Source organism: Oncorhynchus kisutch, linkage group LG18 (genome assembly GCF_002021735.2).
Source record: "Oncorhynchus kisutch isolate 150728-3 linkage group LG18, Okis_V2, whole genome shotgun sequence".
NCBI lineage: Eukaryota > Metazoa > Chordata > Actinopteri > Salmoniformes > Salmonidae > Oncorhynchus > Oncorhynchus kisutch.
Genome location: NC_034191.2, coordinates 16,577,532 through 16,602,212, shown reverse-complemented (window position 1 = coordinate 16,602,212; position 24,681 = coordinate 16,577,532). Strand labels below are relative to the sequence as shown.

General features: G+C 40.9%; 1 protein-coding gene across 1 annotated transcript; it reads left to right on the top strand.

Moving 5' to 3' along the window:
* The first annotated feature begins 8,134 nt into the window (after positions 1–8,134).
* LOC109875741 (general transcription factor II-I repeat domain-containing protein 2-like) lies at positions 8,135–16,620 on the top strand. Its single transcript, XM_031796330.1, has 2 exons — positions 8,135–8,178; positions 14,578–16,620. The coding sequence occupies exons 1-2, from the start codon at positions 8,135–8,137 to the stop codon at positions 16,361–16,363; spliced, it is 1,830 nt and encodes a 609-aa protein (XP_031652190.1). The 3' UTR covers positions 16,364–16,620.
* The last annotated feature ends 8,061 nt before the right edge of the window (positions 16,621–24,681 follow it).

Below are 24,681 nucleotides of genomic sequence, written 5' to 3'. Positions count from 1 at the left end.
GGGTATGGGGGCCCACCTCAAAGCCATGTATGTCAGGGCACGTTCTAATAGCCTCAGCCAATGGTTCGATGGCGAGGGCAAAGAGGTGGGGGCTAATTGGGCAACCTTGTCTGTTCCCCCTATAAAGAGGGAAACAGGAGGAAGTAATCCCATTGGTAGCAATCCTAGCTTTAGGAGATTTGTAGAGTGATTTTATCAAATTTACAAACACGGTACCTAAACCAAACTTTTCCAAGACGTGAAATAGGTATGGCCATTCAACCCTATCAAAGGCCTTTTCAGCGTCGAGGGAGACTGCGACACTAGGTATTTTGTTTTTGTTAGCAAGGTGAATTATATCAAAGAACCTTCTGAGATTATTGGAGGACAATCTATTAATTATGAAGCCAGTCTGATCTGGGTTGACCAACAGGGGAAGGCATGACTCCAATCTCTTAGATAGCATCTTGGTGACCAGTTTACAATCTGTGTTAAGGAGAGAGATTGGTCTATAGGAGGCGCACTTTAGCGGGTTTTTCCCTTTCTTGTGGATTACAGTAACCACTGCTTGAGAGAAGGACTCTGGAAAGCAGTTGTCTTCTCTGGCTTTTTTAAGTACCTCCATAAGGTAGGGGACCAACAGCTCCCTAAATTCTTTATAGAACTCTGGAGGGAAGCCATCCTCCCCAGGAGATTTATTAGAAGGTAAGGATTTAATGGCCTCCAACAATTCAGGAACTGAGAAGTGTTCACTCAGGCGCTCGCTGTCTTCCCCTGACAGGCATGGGAGGTTGAGAGAGGAGAGAAAGGAGTCGATCTCTGATAGATCATCGCTTGATTGGGAAGTGTAGAGGTCTTCATAGTATTTCTTAAAAGTATTATTAATTTCAGTAGGGTCGAAAGATATCTCATTAGTAAGAGTTTCTATGGCATTAATTGTCCTCTTACTTTCCTCTGCTTTCAGTTGCCATGCCAATACTTTGTGAGCTTTCTCTCCAAGCTCGTAATAACGCTGTTTTGATTTAGTGATGGCCCTCTCAGCTTGATATGTGTTCAGAATATTATATTTAAGTTTTTTATTTACCAAAAGCCTGTATAGATTTTCTTCAGCCCTTTAGTATAGGAAATAATCTGTCCCCTCAGATAGGCCTTCAATGTGTCCCAAAGAATGAAGCTGTCAGGAGCAGAGGGTTTGTTTGTCAAAGTAAAAATATTGATCTGCTCTTTGATGAATGCACAAAATTCAGGTTGCTTTAGGAGTGTAGAATTTAGTCTCCATCTATATGCTCCATTTACCTTGGTAGGAATGGAGATTGATAATACCAGAGGAGAATGGTCACTAAGCAATCTGGGGAGATACTCGACATCTAACACTCTATGAAACAGTTGTGTCGAAAGTAAAAGGTTATCTATGCGTGTGTGTGTCTTGTGTGGGTGTGAATAAAAGAGTAGTCCCTATCCTGTGGGTGCAACTGTCTCCAGATGTCTAGTAAATTGAGATCTTTCATGAATGACATGGTGAGCTTGCCGGCTTTGGTAAGAAGTGAGGGTTTATCAGAAGACCTGTCAAGAACTGTATCTAAGCAAAAATTAAAATCTCCTCCAACCAGTAGCCATCCTGGTGGTGCTTGAGCAACCTGAAGGAAGACATTCTGAATAAACATATGGTCATCGAAGTTAGGAGCATAAATATTCAATAGGGTCCAAGACTCTGAAAACATATGCCCCTGCACCAAAACAAATCAGAGATGGTGTTGTTGATGCAGAAGGGGATGTGTCTACTTATCAAAATTGCAGTTCCTATTGCTTTGGAGTTAAAAGAGGATGCAAAAACTTGTCCTACCCATTCCCTCTTCAATTTCTTGTGTTCACTGGCTGTAAGATGTGTTTCTTGTAAAAACACAATGTCAGCCTTTAATTTCTTAAGGTATGTATAGACTCTTTTCCTTTTAATCGGGCTCTTAAGACCTTTTATGTTGAATGTGACATATTTTTGTGGATTAAGCATAGGTTGGGTTTCAAATATGTAACTGAATAGAAATCTATCATATGCAGATAATTAGGAAATGTTTCAACTTTGGTTTGAACACAGAAGTGACCTGTGTGTCTCTTTAGGAAGGAAACAATAAACATAGAAAAAAGGAAGAAAAAAAAATCCCGCCCACCTCGATTGTCAGACTAAAACAACAATCCCAACAATCAAACATGAATACACTTGTAGAGATACGTTGCTGCTCGCTTTCCATCTTGCTCTTACTAGCTAAAACTTGGCGTAAACTAAAACCTGCGAGCTCTCTAAGTTGAAAACAAACGTTGTGAATAGATACAGTGCCTTGCGAAAGTATTCGGCCCCCTTGAACTTTGCGACCTTTTGCCACATTTCAGGCTTCAAACATAAAGATATAAAACTGTATTTTTTTGTGAAGAATCAACAACAAGTGGGACACAATCATGAAGTGGAACGACATTTATTGGATATTTCAAACTTTTTGAACAAATCAAAAACTGAAAAATTGGGCGTGCAAAATGATTCAGCCCCTTTACTTTCAGTGCAGCAAACTCTCTCCAGAAGTTCAGTGAGGATCTCTGAATGATCCAATGTTGACCTAAATGACTAATGATGATAAATACAATCCACCTGTGTGTAATCAAGTCTCCGTATAAATGCACCTGCACTGTGATAGTCTCAGAGGTCCGTTAAAAGCGCAGAGAGCATCATGAAGAAAAAGGAACACACCAGGCAGGTCCGAGATACTGTTGTGAAGAAGTTTAAAACCAGATTTGGATACAAAAAGATTTCCCAAGCTTTAAACATCCCAAGGAGCACTGTGCAAGCGATAATATTGAAATGGAAGGAGTATCAGACAACTGCAAATCTACCAAGACCTGGCCGTCCCTCTAAACTTTCAGCTCATACAAGGAGAAGACTGATCAGAGATGCAGCCAAGAGGCCCATGATCACTCTGGATGAACTGCAGAGATTTACAGCTGAGGTGGGAGACTCTGTCCATAGGATAACAATCAGTCGTATATTGCACAAATCTGGCCTTTATGGAAGAGTGGCAAGAAGAAAGCCATTTCTTAAAGATATCCATAAAAAGTGTTGTTTAAAGTTTGCCACAAGCCACCTGGGAGACACACCAAACATGTGGAAGAAGGTGCTCTGGTCAGATGAAACCAAATTTGAACTTTTTGGCAACAATGCAAAACGTTATGTTTGGCGTAAAAGCAACACAGCTCATCACCCTGAACACACCATCCCCACTGTCAAACATGGTGGTGGCAGCATCATGGTTTGGGCCTGCTTTTCTTCAGCAGGGACAGGGAAGATGGTTAAAATTGATGGGAAGATGGATGGAGCCAAATACAGGACCATTCTGGAAGAAAACCTGATGGAGTCTGCAAAAGACCTGAGACTGGGACGGAGATTTGTCTTCCAACAAGACAATGATCAAAAACATAAAGCAAAATCTACAATGGAATGGTTCAAAAATAAACATATCCAGGTGTTAGAATGGCCAAGTCAAAGTCCAGACCTGAATCCAATCGAGAATCAGTGGAAAGAACTGAAAACTGCTGTTCACAAATGCTCTCCATCCAACCTCACTGAGCTCGAGCTGTTTTACAAGGAGGAATGGGGAAAAAATTCAGTCTCTCGATGTGCAAAACTGATAGAGACATACCCCAAGCGACTTACAGCTGTAATCGCAGCAAAAGGTGGCGCTACAAAGTATTAACTTAAGGGGGCTGAATAATTTTGCACGCCCAATTTTTCAGTTTTTGATTTGTTAAAAAAGTTTGAAATATCCAATAAATGTCGTTCCACTTCATGATTGTGTCCCACTTGTTGTTGATTCTTCACAAAAAAATACAGTTTTATATCTTTATGTTTGAAGCCTGAAATGTGGCAAAAGGTCGCAAAGTTCAAGGGGACCGAATACTTTCGCAAGGCACTGTATTTATGGCTGAATATTTACTGCCCACGGTAAGGGATTGCTTGAGTCTCTTTTCGAAAGATTAACATAAATGAGGGGGAAAGCAGTGGGCCTAAGCCCACTTATTGCTTCGCCCAGTAGATATGGACTAAACCAAAATGTACTCTCCTGTAAATGTAATAGAACTCACCCCGGGAAGATATGGTTAGTTGAAAATGTACAAATCAATTATAGTGACCGGGAGATACCAGCAGTTCAATCCGGATAAGATAAAATAAACTAACTGCATTTTATCCCCCAGAGAGACTGTCCTGGCTCAGACGTTGCTCAGTTCTTTGAGAAAAGTGTGCACTTCTTCCGGTGTGTTGAAGAGATGGCTTCGGCCTTTGTACTGAACTTTCCAGAAATTGCAGTCACGAAAACGCCAAAAAAGATTCCAAATTAGCTCCATAATATCGACAGAAGCATGGCAAACGTTGTTTATAATCAATCCTCAAGGTGGTTTTCAAATATCAATTCGATAATATATCCACCGGGACAATTGGTTTTTCACTAGGACCGATTGGAATAATGGCTGCCTCTGTATTTTACGCGAGAATCACTCTGGGAGCCATCAGGTGACCAGTTGCCAATTAGCCAATTACGAGTATTCTTCAACATAAATGCGTAAAACTACGTCACAATGCTGTAGACACCTTGGGGAATACGGAGAAAAAGTAATCTGGTTGATAGCCCATTCACTGCTCAATAGGGACGCAATATCAGTTCTGTTATACTCACAGACAATATTTTTACAGTTTTGGAAACTTTAGAGTGTTTTCTATCCTAAGCTGTGAATTATATGCATATTCTAGCATCTTGTCCTGACAAAATATCCCGTTTACTACGGGAACGTTATTTTTCCAAAAATGAAAATACTGCCCCCTAGTCACAAGAAAAACTCTTCATCCAGTTTAAGGTGAGTTCTGATGTCCTGAAGCTCTTTACGGTCATAAGAGACGGTAGAAGCAACATTATGTACAAAATGAGTTAAAAACAATACAAAAAACAAACAAAATAGCAGTTTGTTAGGAGCCCATAAAACGGCAGCCATCCCATCCAGCGCCATTACATGATTCCTTGGTGAGGTAGTTGAGGTGTGTTAACTTATGTAATGCCCTGGTGGCTGTTGAGGTAGTTGAGGTGTTTTAACTTAAGTGATGCCCTGGCTGTTAACGAGCTCATAGCGTCTTGTAGGCAGCAGCTCTGGATCCTAGTCCTCTTCAGAGTTGTTCTCCTCCTCCTACCCTCCTCCACAAGGGTTCTCAATGAGGGAGGGTCATCACCTCCGTGTCTGGAAGGGTTAACCAGGAGGTTAGAGGTTAAGGTCAGTCACTAGTTCATATAGTTTTCCTTAATCTAATGCCCCCTCCAAAATCAAGCCCTTGGCATTAACCCCTAGCCCATAAGCAGATAATATCAAGGTAATATCTATATTTTAACACTTTTCATAAAGTGTTTAAGTGTACACTAAGCATTCAAAACATTAAGAACACCTGCTCTTTCCATGACATTCAGTGCATTCGAAAAGTATTCAGACCCCTTGAGTTTTTCTACATTTTGTTACCTTAGTCTTATTCTAAAATTGATTCAATTGTTTTTCCCCCTCATCAATATACACACACACAATACCCTATAATGACAAAGCAAAAACAGGTTTTTAGAAATGTTTGCAGATTTATTAAACATAAAAAAAGAGAAAAACCTTGTTTACATAAGTATTCAAACCCTTTGAGACAAGAAATTGTAACGGATCTCGTCCTCCTCTTCTGAGGAGGAGTAGCGAGAAAGATCGGAGGACCAATGCGCAGCTTGGTAAGTGTCCATAATGTTTCATCAAAACACAACAGAACACTGGATCAAAACAATAAACGTGAATAAACTAAACAGTCCCCTGTGGCAACAAGCTCTGACATGGAAGACAAACACCCACAACTCAACAGTGAAACCAGGCTACCTAAGTATGATTCTCAATCAGGGACAACGATTGACAGCTGCCTCTGATTGAGAACCATACTAAGCCGAACACAGAAATCCCAAATTATAGAAAAACGAACATATACTGCCCACCCAACTCACGCCCTGACCATACTAAAACAAAGACCTAAATAAAAGAACTAAGGTCAGAACATGACAGAAATTGAGCTCAGGTGCATCCTGTTTCCATTGATCGTCCTTGAGATGTTTTTAAAACTTGATTGGAGTCCACCTGTGGTAAATTCAATTGATTGGACATGATTTGGAAAGGCACACACCTGTCTATATAAAGGTCCCACAGTGGACAGCGCATATCAGAGCAGAAACCAGGCCATGAGGTCGAAGGAATTGTCCGTTGAGCTCAGACAGGATTGTCGAGACACAGATCTGGGGAAGGGTACCAAAACATTTCTGCAGAAGAACTCAGTGGCCTCCACCCTTCTTAAATGGAAGAAGTCTGTTACATCAAGACTCCGGCCGGCCAAACTGCGCTATCGGGGGAGAAGGACCTTGATCAGGGAGGTGACCAAGAACCCGATGGTCAATCTGACAGAACTTCAGAGTTCCTCTGTAGAGATGGGAGAACCTTCCAGAAGGACGTCCATCTCTGCAGCACTCCACCACTCGGGTCTTTATGGTAGACAGGCCAAACGGAAGCCACTCCTCAGTAAAAGGCACATGACATCCCACGGTGAAACATGGTGGTGGTAGCACCATGGTATGGGGATGTTTTTCAGCAGCAGGGACTAGGAGACTAGTCGGGATTGAGGAAAAGATGAACGGAGCAAAGTCCAGAGAGATCCTTGATGGAAACCTGCTCCAGAGTGCTCAGACTGGGGCGAAGGTTCACCTTCCAACAGGACAACAACATAAGCACACAGCCAAGACAACGCAGGAGTGGCTCAGGTCAAGTATCGGAATGTCCTTGAGTGGCCCAGCCAGAGCCCGGACTTAAACTTGCTCGAACATCTCTGGAGAGACCTGAAAAAAGCTGTGAAGCAACACTCCCCATCCAAACTTAGAGCTTGAGAGGATCTGCAGAGAAGAATTGGAGAAACTCCCCAAATACCAGTGTGCCATGCTTGTAGCGTCATACCCAAGAAGACTCGAGGCTGTAATCGCTGTCAAAGGTCCTTCAAAGTACTGAGTAAAGGGTCTGAATACTTATGTTAAAAAAATATATATATATATACACACACTTGCAAAAATGTCTAAAATCCTGCTTTTGCCTTGTCATTGTGTAGATATATGAAATTGTCGTCCCCCCCATCAACTGTAGAATAAGGCTGTAACAAAATGCGTTCAAGGTCAAGGGGTCTGAATACTTTCCTAATGCACTTTATGGATGTATCATCTTCAATAACATACCAGCCATAGCCATTACATTTGTCATTGAGCAGACACTCTTATCCAGAGAGACTTACAGTTAGTGCATTAATCTTAAGATAGCTAGGTGGGACAACCACATTAGTAAGTACAATTTCCCTCAAAGTAGCTATCAGCAAAGTCAGAGCTAGCAAGGGGGGGTGCTGTGGGATTATTATTTAAGATACTCTATGAAGAGGTAGGGTTTCAGATGTGTGGCCAAGGTAATGACAGGGGGCAAAGATAAGTTACACATTCTATTGCAATCCTATTCTTTAACCTTTGAGCACGTTCATTGACGGCAACCTCAAACTCCAGCCTCTTCACACACTTTACCCTTTCAAGAAACGACAATATCAACATTGTTGCTCTGACTTTCTCTGTTGACATTGACATTTAATGTCAATGGACTGTTGACATTGAAATACTACCAAGAAAATGTATTATCAGAGAAGGTGACTCAATTGTAAACTGTAATTGTGTGCTTTCTTTGTCTATGTCTTTGAGAATGTTTTCTTGACACTAAGAGCTGGTCTAAGCCTGAGGCAACACTGAGGTGTAATTTTTTCTAGAGCAAGTGACAGGTTGTGGCTCACTCACAATGTTGGAACAATTTAGAGAATGCTTCAGCTGCCTGTCACAGATCGATTTAGCCCACTTAAACCAGTCCGCTAACGTTCTTCACTAACATACAAAGAAGAACATTGAGGTGGAAACTCAAGGCTATAAAGACACCTCAACAGGGACTCTTTCATTTCACTGGATCCAATATTTTTCCTTCAGCAACTGATCCATGGGAATCTCTAACAAGCAGATACAATGCAAAAAAATGGACAAAGATGGCATACAAAGTGTCGGAATCAGGAGTGTCAGTCAACAAGCTGTGAGTGTTGAGTATAAGTCTCTCATATTACTGTGCCCGACCTTTTCCGGTTACTGTATCACCAACTGAATTTTTCTATGCCCGGAGAACCCCCTGATGTACCCCCTCATGTGCATTTTACGTGTAGGCCTATGGTCTGAAGTACCCCCTGTGGAGAGGCAACGTTCCCCCAGGGGTCCAAGTACCCCTTGTTGGGAACCTAGTCTCGCACCAAAAAAGATGCTACTATGATGGAGGGAATAAATAGTACGGATGCATCCGTTTCCACCCAACTTTGATAAGACGGTTGTTCAATTTAATTCCAGCTAGATCCAACCCCTAAATTTGAAAGGAAAATAGTTCACATAATTACGATTCCACTTGCAGTTGTGAAAAGTTATTTAGCTTGTGCCTGAAGTCGGCCTAATTAGAGTTGGGTTGACAGTCCTCAACTCTTCACTCATGGCTGGCTGAGTCCCTTGCAGTCCATGTACAAGACTGATGGCATGTCAGCGGAACTAATGCCATGTTCCCATATTGGTAAAGTACAGTACAGCAGTGGTTCCCGACCCTGGTCCTCGAGTACCACCAACGGTACACATTTTTGTTGTTGCCCTGGACAAACACACCTCATTCAGCTCATTGAGGGCTTGATGATTAGTTGAATCGGGTGTGCTTTTCCAGCATTACAATAAATAAAAGTGTACTGTTGGAAGCACTCAGGACCAGGATAGGGAAACACTGCAACCTGGTCTCAGACTAGACGTAACATAGTACATGTAAATCCGGGACACTCAGTAATATATATATATTTTTGTGCACTCAAGTTGGTGGCAGAACAAGAGGAGTTATTATAGAATGCCAGCAAAAAAAAGCCTGTAGCTACATGTTGCTTATGAGTTCAGTTTACACTACTTTTGGATTATAATTGGATTTTAAGGCTCATATGAATGTCCTGCTTAATACAATGTTTGTGTCATCGTTGAAAATCAACTGCATTATACTTTTTTTTAAAACACCTCAACTTCAAGCAGTAAAATGGCTGTTTGGCCAGCTTTTGCTACAGTCCATATCAATGAGCGTTAGCATTCTAGCTAAAAACTGCTGCATCCAAAAGAGTTATTTTGTAAAGATCACAACCAAATATAATCTTAGCAACTTTTCAGACAAGAATCAAAACATCATTGTAAGCGTATGAGCACCCCAAAAATGTATTTTTGTTTACAAGTAATAAAAACGTAAATCTAGGCTATGTTGAATTGGCGCAGATGGTGATTGGCTTTCTTACTGCCGCCAAGAGTCGCACGCATCTGTGTGTAGCATCAGTATGTCGTACTGAAAAAGGGTCCATACTATATGTGTTTATGTACACAATAATACTGAGACCAGGTTGCAGCCCAGCCAGCAAAAACAACAACATATGGAATATGTAAAAAATGCTGATGAATGAACAGATTGTAGCTGTGAAATAGGCAGCTGATCACATATTGACCATACAGTGTTATTGATGTTTCGTGCAAACAAACAATTTAATTCCCAGAATGAAAAATGGTCTCTTGTACTCTCACCTACTGTTTGTGCAACTGAACTCTCTGTTTGAGCCTATGGCTTGGGGGTTAATGTGAGGGCAGTATGATGATGAAAGCTGAACATGGTATTTTATTATCACCAGGTGCATAATAATGACATTGTAACATACTGCTACAAGTTTTTCTATGATTGACTCTCACAAGGTTGTTTTCCATATTATTCAGTGTCCTAGTGAGGGGAGAGAACAGCACTTTCACCAAGAGGTCTACAGTACTGTATATCCTGACACTTCCAAGAGGTTGGTTTCTAAGGAGAGGTATACAGTACTGTATATCCTGACATATCCAAGAGGTTGGTTTCTAAGGAGAGGTATACAGTACTGTATATCCTGACATATCCAAGAGGTTGGTTTCTAAGGAGAGGTATACAGTACTGTATGTCCTGACATATCCAAGAGGTTGGTTTCTAAGGAGAGGTCTACAGTACTGTATATCCTGACATATCCAAGAGGTTGGTTTCTAAGGAGAGGTCTACAGTATTGTATGTCCTGACACTTCCAAGAGGTTGGTTTCTAAGGAGAGGTCTACAGTACTGTATGTCCTGACATATCCAAGAGGTTGGTTTCTAAGGAGAGGTCTACAGTATTGTATATCCTGACACTTCCAAGAGGTTGGTTTCTAAGGAGAGGTCTACAGTACTGTATGTCCTGACATATCCAAGAGGTTGGTTTCTAAGGAGAGGTCTACAGTATTGTATGTCCTGACATATCCAAGAGGTTGGTTTCTAGGAGAGGTATACAGTACTGTATGTCCTGACATATCCAAGAGGTTGGTTTCTAGGAGAGGTATACAGTACTGTATGTCCTGACATATCCAAGAGGTTGGTTTCTAAGGAGAGGTCTACAGTATTGTATGTCCTGACATATCCAAGAGGTTGGTTTCTAGGAGAGGTATACAGTACTGTATGTCCTGACATATCCAAGAGGTTGGTTTCTAAGGAGAGGTCTACAGTACTGTATGTCCTGACATATCCAAGAGGTTGGTTTCTAAGGAGAGGTCTACAGTACTGTATGTCCTGACATATCCAAGAGGTTGGTTTCTAGGAGAGGTCTACAGTACTGTATGTCCTGACATATCCAAGAGGTTGGTTTCTAGGAGAGGTCTACAGTACTGTATGTCCTGACATATCCAAGAGGTTGGTTTCTAGGAGAGGTCTACAGTATTGGTTTCATTTGAGACATCTAATTAATTCACAACAGTCCTCTAAAAAGAATCAGACTTTTAAAATCCATGATTCAGTTTTCTGGCACATCTAAGATTTAATGTCCCTTCAGAGTACAGCGCTTCTCTAAAATTGCATTTGCTCTATGCATTTGTCGGTTCAATCGGCATGTAAAATCAAATCAGTTTTCAGCTGAGCTGACTAAAACAGGAGGCCTAAACACTTGCTACAGGCCAGACACATTATGAAGATATGACTAGACTAGGTAGATTATTCAAGCCCCAGACACTTAATGACAGTATAATAAATAACACATTATCTGTAACGATAGATTTTCAAATGTTTTGAGCTGCTCCCTTCTAATGTGAAGGCTCTTCACTACAGCAGTATCTGACCAAGTCACTCTGTGCTCTTGTGCATGTGCGTGTCACCTTCATGAACTTCATGAGATTAAAATTAACAAAGCTGTTATTCTAACAGCTTTTCCCGTTTCTTATCTTCCCAATTAGAGAGATATGAATCAAAGACAAAAATTTGCTATTTGCATTTACAATATTACAAAATAGCTTTAATATGTTAATCCATGGAGAGTTAATCTTGTAAGGAGTTCGTAATTGAATGAAGGTTGAATTATAGTAGTTGTATCAGGTATGAAGGTAAGACCCAGATGCAGACAATGAATTAACAATGGTTTAATAATCAAACAGGGGCAGGAAATAGACAGGTTAAGGCAGGCAGGGGTCTGTAAACCAGAGGTGGAGCAACGGTCCTGGACGGCAGGCAAACTCAGGGTCAGGGCAGGCAGAGGTCAATAATCCAGAGGTGGGGCAAAGGTATAGGTTGGCAGGTGGGCTCAGAGTCAGGACAGGCAAGGGTCAAAACCAGGAGGGCGAGAAAAAGTGAGACTAGGAAAAGCAGGAGCTGAGACACAAAACCACTGGTTGACTTGACTAACAAGTTGAACTGGCAGCAGAAAGAAAGAGAACACAGGTATAAATACACAGGGGATCATGGGGAATATGGGCAACACCTGGAGGGGGGTGGAGACAATCACCAAGGCAGGTGACACAGATCAGGGTGTGACAAGTTGCGGATAATTGTAGACTAACAGTTACATTTTATTACTGAAACCTGCTTTTTCAGAGGTCAACAAGTTTAGATCTGCAGTGTAAACACTTGCAGGCCAAGTACCCCTTTTTAAAATGTTCACCTAAAATGACATACCCAAATCTAACTGCCTGTAGCTCAAGCAAGGATATGCATATTCTTGATACCACTTGAAAGGAAAAACTTTGTTGAAGTTTGTGGAAATGTGAAATTAATGAGAATATAACACATTAGATCTGGTAAAAGGTAATACGAACAAAAAAACATGAAATGCAAGAGAAATGCCATTCTTTCAGATAGGAGTCTAGGTGTAATTTAGATTTTGGCCATCAGATGGCAGCAGTGTGTGTGCAAAGTTTCAGGCTGATCCAGTGAAGAATTACATTACAGCACAATATGTTGTATCAAGTCTGCCAGGAGTTTGCCCAAATGTGCCAATAGATACATTTTCATGTACACAACAATAGAGAACATACAAAAATGCTATGGTAATAAAACATTTAAGTTTACACACTCCTAGGAATGTCATACATGATGGATCATTAGCTTATACACTAACTTTCACACATCTAGATGGCCGGTCAGGGTGGTTGTGGAGCTAGAGACAGCAGTTAGGTTAAACTGTAGACACCAGTTCCTACATTTCAACATAAAAATGGATTTGATCAAACAAAACTATGCTACATTTTATCTCTGGGACCCTCAGGAAGACAAATCAGAGCAAGATTACTGAATGTAAGTACATTATTTACCTTCAGAGGTGAATGCATCAAACCAGTTGCCGTGATAAAAGTTTTTTGTTGTTGTGCACTCCCCTCAAACAATAGCATGGTGTTTTTTCACTGTAAAAGATATTGTTCATTGGACACTGCAGTTTGATTAACAAGAATTGAAGCTTTCTGCTCATATAAGACATGTCTATGTCCTGGAAAGGTGGCTGTTTTATACAAATTCTAGTCATATTAGCGCATGTTAGCAACAATCGTCCAGGTTTAGTGACACCCATCCCGTAGAGGTTAAAAGTATTTCGTTATATTTGTTTAGCAAACTTAGCTGAGGGCAATGACCAACAATGGAAAGCAACAGTGTTAACAGATGTGATTCCCCCTCATTTGTAACAGCATTGAACCTGATAACAGCATTTATGTTTAAATACACTCCCTCAGGGTAGTCATCTATTACAACAAGAAACAAGTTCATTTAAAACCAAATGGAGTGAAGAAAAGCTATCAGTACCAAGTTTTATATCCAATACTTGTTCGCTTCTTACAATTGGAAATGAATTGGTTGTGAAAGAGAGCGATAGAAAAATGCTATCAGAGAGACATTGAGATGGTGTGGTAGAGAGACTAAAACTTGTATTTATATTTTATTTAACCTTCATTTAACTAGGCAAGTCAGTTAAGAACAAATTCTTATTTACAATGACAGCCTACCCCGGCCAAACCTGGACGACGCTGGGCCAATTGTGCGCCGCCCTATGGGACTCCCAATTACGTCCGGATGTGATGCAGCCTAGAGTGCTACAGAGTGATAGAAAGACAGAGGAGGACAGAGTAAGGATACTGTTGTGCCCTTTTGACACTACCATGCCCGACCCAAACCTTACTATGCTAGTTTGGATATTTTCTTTTCACATTGACTTTTCTAGAATGGTTCTGTGCCTCAGTTGTGCTCTTGAAAATGCAGGTGGGAGCCACAGAGAAAAACACTGGAAAAGAAACTGATATAGAGGAACAGAGAGAGATCTATGAAAAAGTGACTCCTATGGCTATGGCAAAACCTGCTTGGGGTCACTAGCTTCACCCCTATTGGGATACACTTTAAATTAGGCTAGACTATCTCTTCACTACTTTACATGCTACTGGTCTATGGAGACAAATCCAAACTTTGTAATTAACTTCCTTGAACCGAGGCTGAACAAACAGCATTTTCCTTATTTCATACTCATGTCTTTTAAGTGCTCTTTGAACAAGACCAGAAAAACTATAGATTTTCATCCTCCCGCTTCTCTCCCTCAAACTGTAATTTCTTGCATCTCAAGAGCCAGACAAATTAGAGAAGAAAAAAATAGGACATTTAGGGACCCCCAGCCAAATTCGGCGACTTTTGGAATTACCATCTGTAATGATAATGAAACGTGAATTTTCAGCCTATTGCAATTTTAATTAAAGCCTATTTCCAATGAATTAAAGGTTAAATGTAATTGTACTCTTGGCTGGTAGCTGTTTCCGCTTGCAACTGGATGGTCTCGTTTAGCCGGAGAATGCCCATACATCCCTGAAATGGAACTCCAGGGTTTGATCTAGACAGAGAATGCCCATGCACCCCTGAAATAGAACTCCAGGGTTTGATCTAGACAGAGAATGCCCATGCACCCCTGAAATAGAACTCCAGGGTTTGATCTAGACAGAGAATGCCCATGCACCCCTGAAATAGAACTCCAGGGTTTGATCTAGACAGAGAATGCCCATGCACCCCTGAAATAGAACTCCAGGGATTGATCTAGACGGAGAATGCCCATGCACCCCTGAAATAGAACGTTTCTGGGTCCTGTCCCAGAAGCTTTCTGGACAAGTGGGAGGCAGAATATCTGTTTACATATGTAAAAGACAAACCTGTTTGTCTTGTTTGTGGAGTCAACGTGGCTGTAAGTAAGGAGTACAACATTAGACGACACTATGAAACGAAACACCATGGCAAATACAAGGACCTGGACATGACTCAAAGGAGCCAGAAAGTAGAGGAGATGAAAATAAGTTTGGTTTCACAACAGAATATGTTTAAAAAAGCCACATCACAAAGCGAGGCTGCTGTAAAGGCTAGTTATATAGTGGCAGCAGAGATCGCAAAATCAGCCCGGCCCTTTAATGAGGGAGAGTTCATGAAAAAGTGCATGATGAAGGTTTGTGACCTCGTATGCCCAGAGAAAAAACAAGCATTTTCAAACGTGAGCCTGAGCAGGAACACAGTAGCTGATCGCACATGTGATCTTGCCACCAATCTGTATGACCAGCTGATGGAAAAGGGAAAAGATTTTGTTGCGTTCTCCCTCGCTGTGGATGAGAGCTGCGACGCATCTGATACTGCTCAGCTGTCAGTCTTCATCCGTGGAGTGGACTCAAATCTGTGTGTTACGGAGGAGCTATTAGGATTCAAATCAATGCATGGCACAACCACAGGAAAGGAAATCTTTGAGGAGGTTTCCAAATGTGTAACTGAAATAAAGCTGCCGTGGGATAAACTCGTTGGATTAACGACAGATGGTGCGCCAGCGATGTGCGGTAAAAAGAGTGGACTGGTGGGCATGGTTCGGGAGAAGATGCGGGAAGAGAACTGTGCAGGTGAGCTAACTGTTTACCACTGCATCATACATCAGGAAGCACTGTGTGCCAAAGCCCTAAAGATGGAACATGTTATGACCACAGTAACACAGGTAGTTAACTTTATAAGAGCCAAAGGTCTAAATCATCGCCAGTTTAAATCTGTTCTGGAGGAGTGTGGTTCGGAATACGCAGACGTGCCGTATCACACAGAGGTGAGATGGCTAAGCAGAGGAAAAGTACTGAACAGATGTTTCGAGCTGCATGAGGAAATATGTCAATTCCTGGAAACCAAAGGGAAGGATACAGCAGAGCTCCGGGAGCAAAAGTTCCTGTGTGAGCTGGCCTTTCTCTGTGACATCTCGAGCCATCTCGATGCGCTGAACCTGCAGCTTCAGGGGCGGGGGCGCATCATCACAGACATGTACGCTGCAGTGAGGGCCTTCAAAACTAAACTGTGCCTGTGGGAGAATCAGATGCTGCAAGGAAACCCTTGCCATTTTCCCTGCTGCCAATCCATAAAAGCGCAGATCTCTACCGCCGTGTTCCCATGCGCACAGTTTGCTGAAAAACTCAGTGTTCTCGCCGCTGAGTTTAGCCGGCGATTTGCCGACTTCGATGCCCAGAAATGCAAGTTTGAACTGCTTAGTAATCCCTTCGCAGTTGATGTGGAAAATGCACCAACCAACATCCAAATGGAGCTGATTGAACTCCAGTGCAACGACACGCTGAAGTCAAAGTATGATGCTGTGGGCGCCGCACAGTTTCCACGGTTCATCCCTGACACAATGCCTCAGCTCCGCACCCAAGCTGCTCAGATGCTCTCCATGTTCGGCAGCACTTATCTATGCGAGCAACTTTTCTCCTCGATGAAGATGACCAAAACAACTCACAGGAGACGTCTGACTGATGAACATCTTCGCTCGATACTGAGGATTTCTTCAGCTCAGAGCTTGAGCCCAGACATTGATGAACTAGCATCCAAGAAGAGATGCCAGGTATCTGGCTTGGGCACATCAGATTAGACCAGTGTGCAATAATTAACGTTTTCTTTATGCACTTTTTCTTGCTACAAGGCATGGGCTTGAATGGTTGATTGATTTATTATCATTTTATTTGTAAAATTATTAGCCAGTGGAAAAAGTTTATTTTGGTATTTAAATCAGAAGGCTGCAAATAGAAAAGAGGCATACAATTTTTATTTAAATTTTATTTATTTAATAAATGAATGCCATTGATGTGTTTTTTCATTTGAAATTCGATTTTGCATGTCTCCACTATTAAATTATATATTGTATGGTAATAAGCGATGCTTGTTCCATATTCAATGTTAAAGCAAAACTTGTTTGGGTCCATATTAAAAGGTTAATTTGTTCAATGTTGGCCCGTGACTTTGTTCAGGTTTTACATTTTGGCCCACTGGGTATTTGAGTTTGACACCCCTGATCTAGACGGAGAATGCCCATGCACCCCTGAAATAGAACTCCAGGGTTTGATCTAGACGGAGAATGCCCATGCACCCCTGAAATAGAACTCCAGGGTTTGATAATAATGAAGCTTCTCATTTTCCTCTTCCTTTATTTGAATTCATCTAGCTACTCCCCATCCTGTGTACATTACACATGTCACTGGGAGAAAGTGTTTTTCATTTCCCAAACTTCCTCCCAGCTTGTGTCTGTAGCAAAAGTGAGTTTAAACACCACACAAGTTGAGTTTGAAGTAGGTTCAAAAAGTGGGCACACAGCTTGACTGCTAGAGCCAAGGTAAATGTGATCGACCAGGGTTTCGAAACTTGGGTCTTCTGTGTGCCCCAAGACTGTGTTATCCCTCTGAGCTAAACCACACACAGAACTCCATGACAGTCTAAGACAATCCCTTTGAAGTCTGACTCACTGTAAACCCACATGAGTGCAAAGCACCAAACAAAGTAAGTTGTGTGTTGGGGGAGCATGCAGGGTGACACTCTCAGAAATATCTATTCATTTCTACTTCAAAGCAAATGAAACCTTGACGGGAGAGACGGTAGTGTGTTTACCTTCAAAGGACTGCAGGGACTATCTGTGGGAGAAAAAAATACTTGATCAATTAGGATTATTTGATCAATTAGGATTAATACACGATTTCACAAGGACCTATTATTGATTTACTGAAATACTTGACAAAGTCATAATTTCTTTAGAGTAAACTTCATAAAACCTCATTTTTTTCACATTATCAAGAGCAAGAGCCACGTTTGTGTCTCATTGAGAAAAGAGAGTTGAGAGAAGTAAGTTAAACGGACCAAGTCAATCCTATTCTTGAATCTGTGGTCGTTAAATATAAAGGTTTGTGTCACGCCCTGACCTTAGAGCTTTTTATGTGGTGGGCATTCTATGTTCTATTTTCTATGTTTTTGTATTTCTTTGCTTTGGCCGGGTAAGGTTCTCAATCAGGGACAGCTGTCTATTGTTGTCTCTGATTGGGAACCATACTTAGGTAGCCCTTTTATCTCCTTTCTGTGTGGGAAGTTAACTTTGTTTGTGGCACTAATGCCCTGTAAGCGTCATGGTTGTTGTTTTGTTTTCCTCCGTTTGTTGTTTTTTCGGTGACATTTTGAAATAAAAAGGAAAATGTACGCTCACCATGCTGCACCTTGGTCTTCTTCCAGCAACGGCCGTGACAGTTTGAAATGTTTAAGTTTGTTCAATTTAACTGGGGGTGGGGAGGGGTTCAGCTTGATTAGTCATCTCCTCCACTGAAATCTGCATACATGGCTTTAGTAGAGAAAAGTTGAGTCAGGGGTTCTACTTTGAGCGGCAGTTTCCCGGACCCAGATTAAGTGTTGTCCTGCTGATTTTCCATTGGGCATACTTTTTAGTCCAGGAGTAGGCTGAATCTAGGTCTGGGCAACTGGCATGTGTTTCTATACCATCATTATAAACAGCCCTCTATTCAAGGATTCAATTCTACATTTACTCCTGGGAGTTCCCGGGGTGTCAGACATCAATATCTTTGACCATTGTGGGGGATTAACATTCATATTACATTCTTATGGGGGGGGGCTTAATGAGCTTTGGATGCGCCGAGCCCCCCCAGATGTGTCAAGGGGCAATGTGGAATCAATTCGGAGTGCAGCGAGCTTCTGCTCCAGTTGAGCTGTTATCAAATTGCTCAGTCATTTAGTCTATCCTGTCTCCTGCTGTTTTCAAATGAATAAGTATTTCATACTCATATTCTTCTCTATAAAAGCCTTTTCAAAAGTAATAGTTTTGAGAGCTCTGATGGTGTGAAATATGTCTCCTGCTGTTTTGAAAGTAATCAAAGCATCTCTAATGTCCTCTTATTCATTAAATGTCATATGAGCTGACTAAACTGAGCACCCTCTAAAACAAACAATAGGACTTTGCCTGTGACAAGCTAATTCTGAAACGCCATAATTCAGCCGGCCCTATAATGAACCAATTTACTAAGAGAACAACACGACCCTGCCTGTAATTAACTGATTGGGAAACAGCAGATAGTGCTCTGTGCGTATTTAGACTTTCACAGCAGAGCTGACTGGTGAGCTGCTGTGACGTACACTACTGTTCAAAAGTTTTGGGCCACTTATACATTTCCTTGTTTTTGAAAGAAAAGCAGATTTTTTTGTCTATTAAAATAACATCAAATTGATCAGAAATACAGTGTTGACATTGTTAATGTTCTAACTGGAAACGGCGTACAGAGGCCCATTATCAGCAACCATCACTCCTGTGTTCCAATGGCACGTTGTGTTAGCTAATCCAAATGTATCATTTTAAAAGGCTGATTGATCATTAGAAAACCCTTTTGCAATTATGTTAGCACAGCTGAAAACTGTTGTTCTAATTAAAGAAGCAATACAACTGGCCTTCTTTAGACTAGTTGAGTATCTGGAGCATCAACATTTGTGGGTTCGATTACAGGCTCAAAATGTCCAGAAACAAAGACCTTTCTTCTGAAACTCGTCAGTCTATTCTTGTTCTGAGAAATGAAGGCTATTCCATGTGAGAAATTGCCAAGAAACTGAAGATTTTGTACAACGCTGTGTACTGCTCCCTTCACAATAGAGTGCAAACAGGGTGTAACCAGAATAGAAAGAGGAGTGGGAGGCCCCGGTGCACCACTGAGCAAGAGGACAAGTACATTAGAGTGTCTAGTTTGAGAAACAGACGACTCACAAGTCCTCGAATGGCAGCTTCATTAAATAATACCCAGAGAATACCAGTCTCAACGTCAACAGTGAAGAGGCGACTCCGGGATTCTGGCCTTCTAATCAACCTACCAGGGTGTTTACAAACATTACAGGAACAAGATCATCCACATGTATCGATCACATTTTTACTAATACTGTAGAACCTAGCTCTAAAGCTGTATCCGTACTCATTGGATGCAGTGATCACAATATAGTCGCTATATCCAGGAAAGCCAAAGTTCCAACAGCTGGGCCTAAAATAGTGGATAATACAAAAGACTTTGCTGTGACTCTTATGTGGATGATGTCAAAAATATTTGTTGGTCTGACGTGATTAATGATCCAGACGCTGTCCTTGATGAATATATGAAATTGCTTCTTCCTATTATTGACAAACATGCACCTGTTGTGACGAGCAATGCCGGATCCGGGATCGTAATCATAGCCTCAAATGAATTAGCATAACGCAGCGGACATAAATACCCCTAGAAACTTTTCCTATTCATGAAAATCGCTAATGAAATGAAATAAATATATTCAAACACAAGCTTAGCCTTTCGTTAACAACACTGTCATCTCAGATTTTCAAAATATGCGTTACAGCCAACGCTAGACAAGCATTTGTGTAAGTTTATCATGGCATAATGCTATGATAGGCTCTGCTGGCAGCAGGCAACATTTTCACGAAAATAAGAAAAGCAACCAAATTAAATCATTTTTATCTGGGTTTCGCCTGTAACATCAGTTCTGTGGCACTCACAGACAATATCTTTGCAGTTTTGGAAACGTCAGAGTGTTTTCTTTCCAAAGATGTCAATTATATGCATAGTCGAGCATAATTTCGTGACAAAATATCTTGTTTAAAACGGGAACGTTTTTCATCCAAAAAATTTAATAGCGCCCCCTAATGCATAACTGGTTTAAGAAACTGGCTGTTAGAACTGTTATGGATCCATGGATTGATGATAAATTGAAAAACTGTTTAGTTTAAAGAGATGGGGCAAAAGGAGTGACTAATAAGTCTGGGTGCACATCTGACTGGCTTACTTACTGCAAATTGAGAAATGAAGCCAAGATCAATGACATGAAGAATTTTGTTTAAAAAAACTTTGGAGTACTTAAAATAAATTATGGGCAGAAAGACAAATTCAACTCCATTTTTCATTGAATCAGATGGCTTATTCATCACAAAACCATTTTATGTTGCCAATTATTTTAATGATTATTTAATTGGCAAAGTGGGCAAATTAAGGCAGAAAATGACAACAACGAACAGTGAGCATAAAAAAAAATTATGAAAGAAAAGCAGTGCAAGTTTGAATTTTGTAAAGTTAGTGTGGGATAGTTGGAAAAATGATTGTTATCAATCAATAATGACAAACCTCCTGGCAGTGACAACTTAGATGGAAAGCTACTGAGGATGGTAGCTGACTCTATAGCCACTCCTATCTGTCATATGTTTTTATCTGAGGAAAGTCTTTGTCATCAGGCCTGGAAGGAAGCCAAAGTAATTCCGGTATACAAGAGTGGTAAAGTGGCCTTTACTGGTTCTAACAGCAGACCTATAAGCTTGCTGCCAGCTCTTAGTAAACTTGCAAAAAATTGTGTTTGACCAAATACAATGCTATTCCTCTGTAAACAAATTAACAACAGAATTTCAGCATGCTTATAGAGAAGGGCACTCAACATGTACTGCACTGACACAAATGACTGATGATTGGTTGAAAGAAATTGATAATAAGAAGATTGTGGGAGCTGTACTGTTAGATTTCAGTGCAGCCTTTGATATTATTGACCATAACCTGTTGTTGAAAAAAATGTATGTGTTATGGCTTTTCAACCTCTGCCATATCGTGGATTCAGATTTGTCTATCTAATAGAACTCAAAGTTTTCTTTAATGGAAGCTTCTCAAATATCAAACATGTTAAGTGTGGTGTACCGCAGGGCAGCTCTCTAGGATCTCTACTCTTTTCTATTTTTACCAATGACCTGCCACTGGCCTTAAACAAAGCATGTGTGTCCATGTATGCTGATGATTCAACCACATATGCATCAGCAACCACAGCTAATGAAGTCACTGAAACCCTTAAAAAAGAGTTGCAGTCTGTTTTGGAATGGGTGGACAATAATTAACTGGTCCTGAACATCTCTAAAACTAAGAGCATTGTATTTGGTACAAATCATTCCTTAAGTTCTAGACCTCCGCTGAATTTGGTAATGAATGGTGTGGCTGTTGAACAAGTTGATGAGACTAAATGTACTTGGCATTACCTTAGATTGTAAACTGTCATGGTCAAAATATATAGATTCAATGGTTGTAAAGATGGGGAGAGGTCTGTCCGTAATAAAGAGATGCTCTGTTTTTTTGACACCACACTCCAAAAATCTAGTTCTGCAGGCTCTAGCTGTCTAATCTTGATTATTGCCCAGTCGTGTGGTCCAGTGCTGCAAGGAAAGACCTAGTTAAGCTGCAGATGGCCCAGAACAGAGCTGCACATCTTGCTCTTAATTGTAATCAGATGGCTGATATAAATACTATGCATGCCAGTCTCTTTTGGCTAAGAGTTGAGAAGAGACTACATCCCTTCTTGTTTTTATAAGAAACAATGTGTTGAAAATCACAAATTGTTTGCTTAGTCAACTTACACACAGTTCTGACACACACACTTATCCCACCAGACATGTCACCAGGGGTCTTTTCACAGTCCCCAAATCCATAACAAATTCAAGAAAGCGTATAGTATTATATAGAGCCATTATTGCATGGAACTTCCTTCCATCTCATATTGTTCAAATAAACAGCAAACCTGGATTCAAAAAACTGATAAAGCAACACCTCGCGGCACAGCCCCTCTCCCCTATTTGATCTAGATAGTTTGTGTATTCCTTGATATGGAGGCTACGTGTGCCTTTTAAAAAAAACGGATGTAGTTCTGTCCTTGAGCTGTTCTTGTCTAATGATGTTCTGTATTATTTAATTCTGTATTATGTTTCATGTTTTGTGTGGACCCCAGGAAGAGTAGCTGCTGCTTCTGCAACAGCTAATGGGGATCCCAATAAAATACCAAATAATAACATTGTGATCCATCTCTGATACATAGCCAATCATGTAGCTTGGTAATTGGATGCCAAGTGGGCAATGCATGACATCCCTATTAGTGCCTTAGAAAGTGTAGCATAATCAGAGCGTCATTATCAATAGGGTGAGCACGCATAAGGAGTTACACAACTGAAAGTGGGTCATTTTTAAATGTTATTATAGGTCATGGTTAAAGGACCAGTGCAGTCAAAAATGAGATATCCTGTGTTTTACAGTGTACATATTTCCACACTATGAGTTTGGAATAATACTGTGAAATTGTGAAAATTATGCCTTTTTTGTGTAAGAGCTGTTTGAAAAGACCGCTTGAAATGTCAGCCTGTTTTGGTGGGATGGAGTTTTGGCCTGCCTGGTGGTAAATTAGTTAATAGAGCAGACCTCTGTTTTCCCCTCCCAACTCAGACCACTCACAGACAGTCCAAGCTAAATTCTTGCTTGAGAAATTGCTGATTTTTGTTTCTCTTTGACCATTTTAATTGAAAACAATCACAGTAAGGTACTTAAATGTTACCCAGAAATAATTTGATATTGAGATAAAAATCAGCTGCATTGGGCCTTTAAAGGGTGGTTTAGATAAATCAAAAGAGCTTTTACAGTTATGTGAACAATATGAATAAATGCATTTATCATTTACTAATCATTTCCATATGTGTAGTAAGCCATATGATATGGTTTATAAATATTAATAATGGAAGATACTAAGTGGGTATTTCTGTATGATTCACGTATGCATGTATCATACACAGGATAGCACAATACATTTGTTTATATTTAAACCGTTTTTCTGGGAGTATTGAACATTTTAATTTGTGTGAAGTAAGCTATCCTGGGGGATAAATAGAAAGTAAATGTAATGAATAGAAATAAACAGAGTTTTATGAACTAATAATTATATATTTTTATGATACAAATATAATACCCTAGAAAATAAAGTTTATAGTCTGATTTGGAGAGAATAGCCAAGAGCATAAATTATTGATGGGAATCAGGTTTCTAATCCCAAAGCTACCATGGATGAAACAAAAGTGAGAGAAAGAAACGCAACAACGGACCCGAACACTTCGACATCACTAGATTAAAATGCTGTCGGGTGTCTACTGAATACCCTTTGATGGGAGGACAATTCACAGACAAGAGAAAACAACATCATAGAAATCCCTGGCCTTATGTATCTGTGGTTTTGTACTTCTTGGTTGGTTTGGAAACCGTGTGCTTTACCAGAGAACCTAGCTTTACGCAGATGTGCACACACTGCATTCAGAATTTGAAGGTAGAATTGATTTGTTGACTTTGAGCTCTTGCAAGGAGACCTTGAGGATGTTGTGAGGTAAACACGTGTCTTCTGGCGCCCCCTGCTGACTACTACACAACATGACATCTGGTTGGAGCTGTATTCTTCTTCTTCTGAGATTTTTAAATGGCAGTTGGCAACCAAAAAAGTGCATTACCGCCACCAGCTGGACTGGAGTGTAATTCCATTACACTGTGAACAAAAGGGGAAATAAAATCACCAAACCTTCACTCATTAACACTCACCAACCCATTCCACTACTTTAACCCTATCTGCTCCTACACCGGGCTAATGGCCTGGGAGGACAGGACACCACCACTCACCAACCCATTCCACTACTTTAACCCTATCTGCTCGTACACCGGGCTATGGCCTGGGAGGACAGGACACCACCACTCACCAACCCATTCCACTACTTTAGCCCTATCTGCTCCTACACCGGGCTAATGGCCTGGGAGGACAGGACACCACCACTCACCAACCCATTCCACTACTTTAGCCCTATCTGCTCCTACACCGAGCTATGGCCTGGGAGGACAGGACACCACCACTCACCAACCCATTCCACTACTTTAACCCTATCTGCTCCTACACCGGGCTATGGCCTGGGAGGACAGGACACCACCACTCACCAACCCATTCCACTACTTTAACCCTATCTGCTCCTACACCGGGCTATGGCCTGGGAGGACAGGACACCACCACTCACCAACCCATTCCACTACTTTAACCATATCTGCTCCTACACCGGGCTATGGC

Coding starts and splice junctions, on each gene's coding strand:
- LOC109875741 (XM_031796330.1), top strand. CDS start 8,135: ATGGCATACAAAGTGTCGGAATCAGGAGTGTCAGTCAACAAGCT. Junction 8,179..14,577: donor GGAGTGTCAGTCAACAAGCT/GTGAGTGTTGAG, acceptor GTCCTGTCCCAG/AAGCTTTCTGGACAAGTGGG.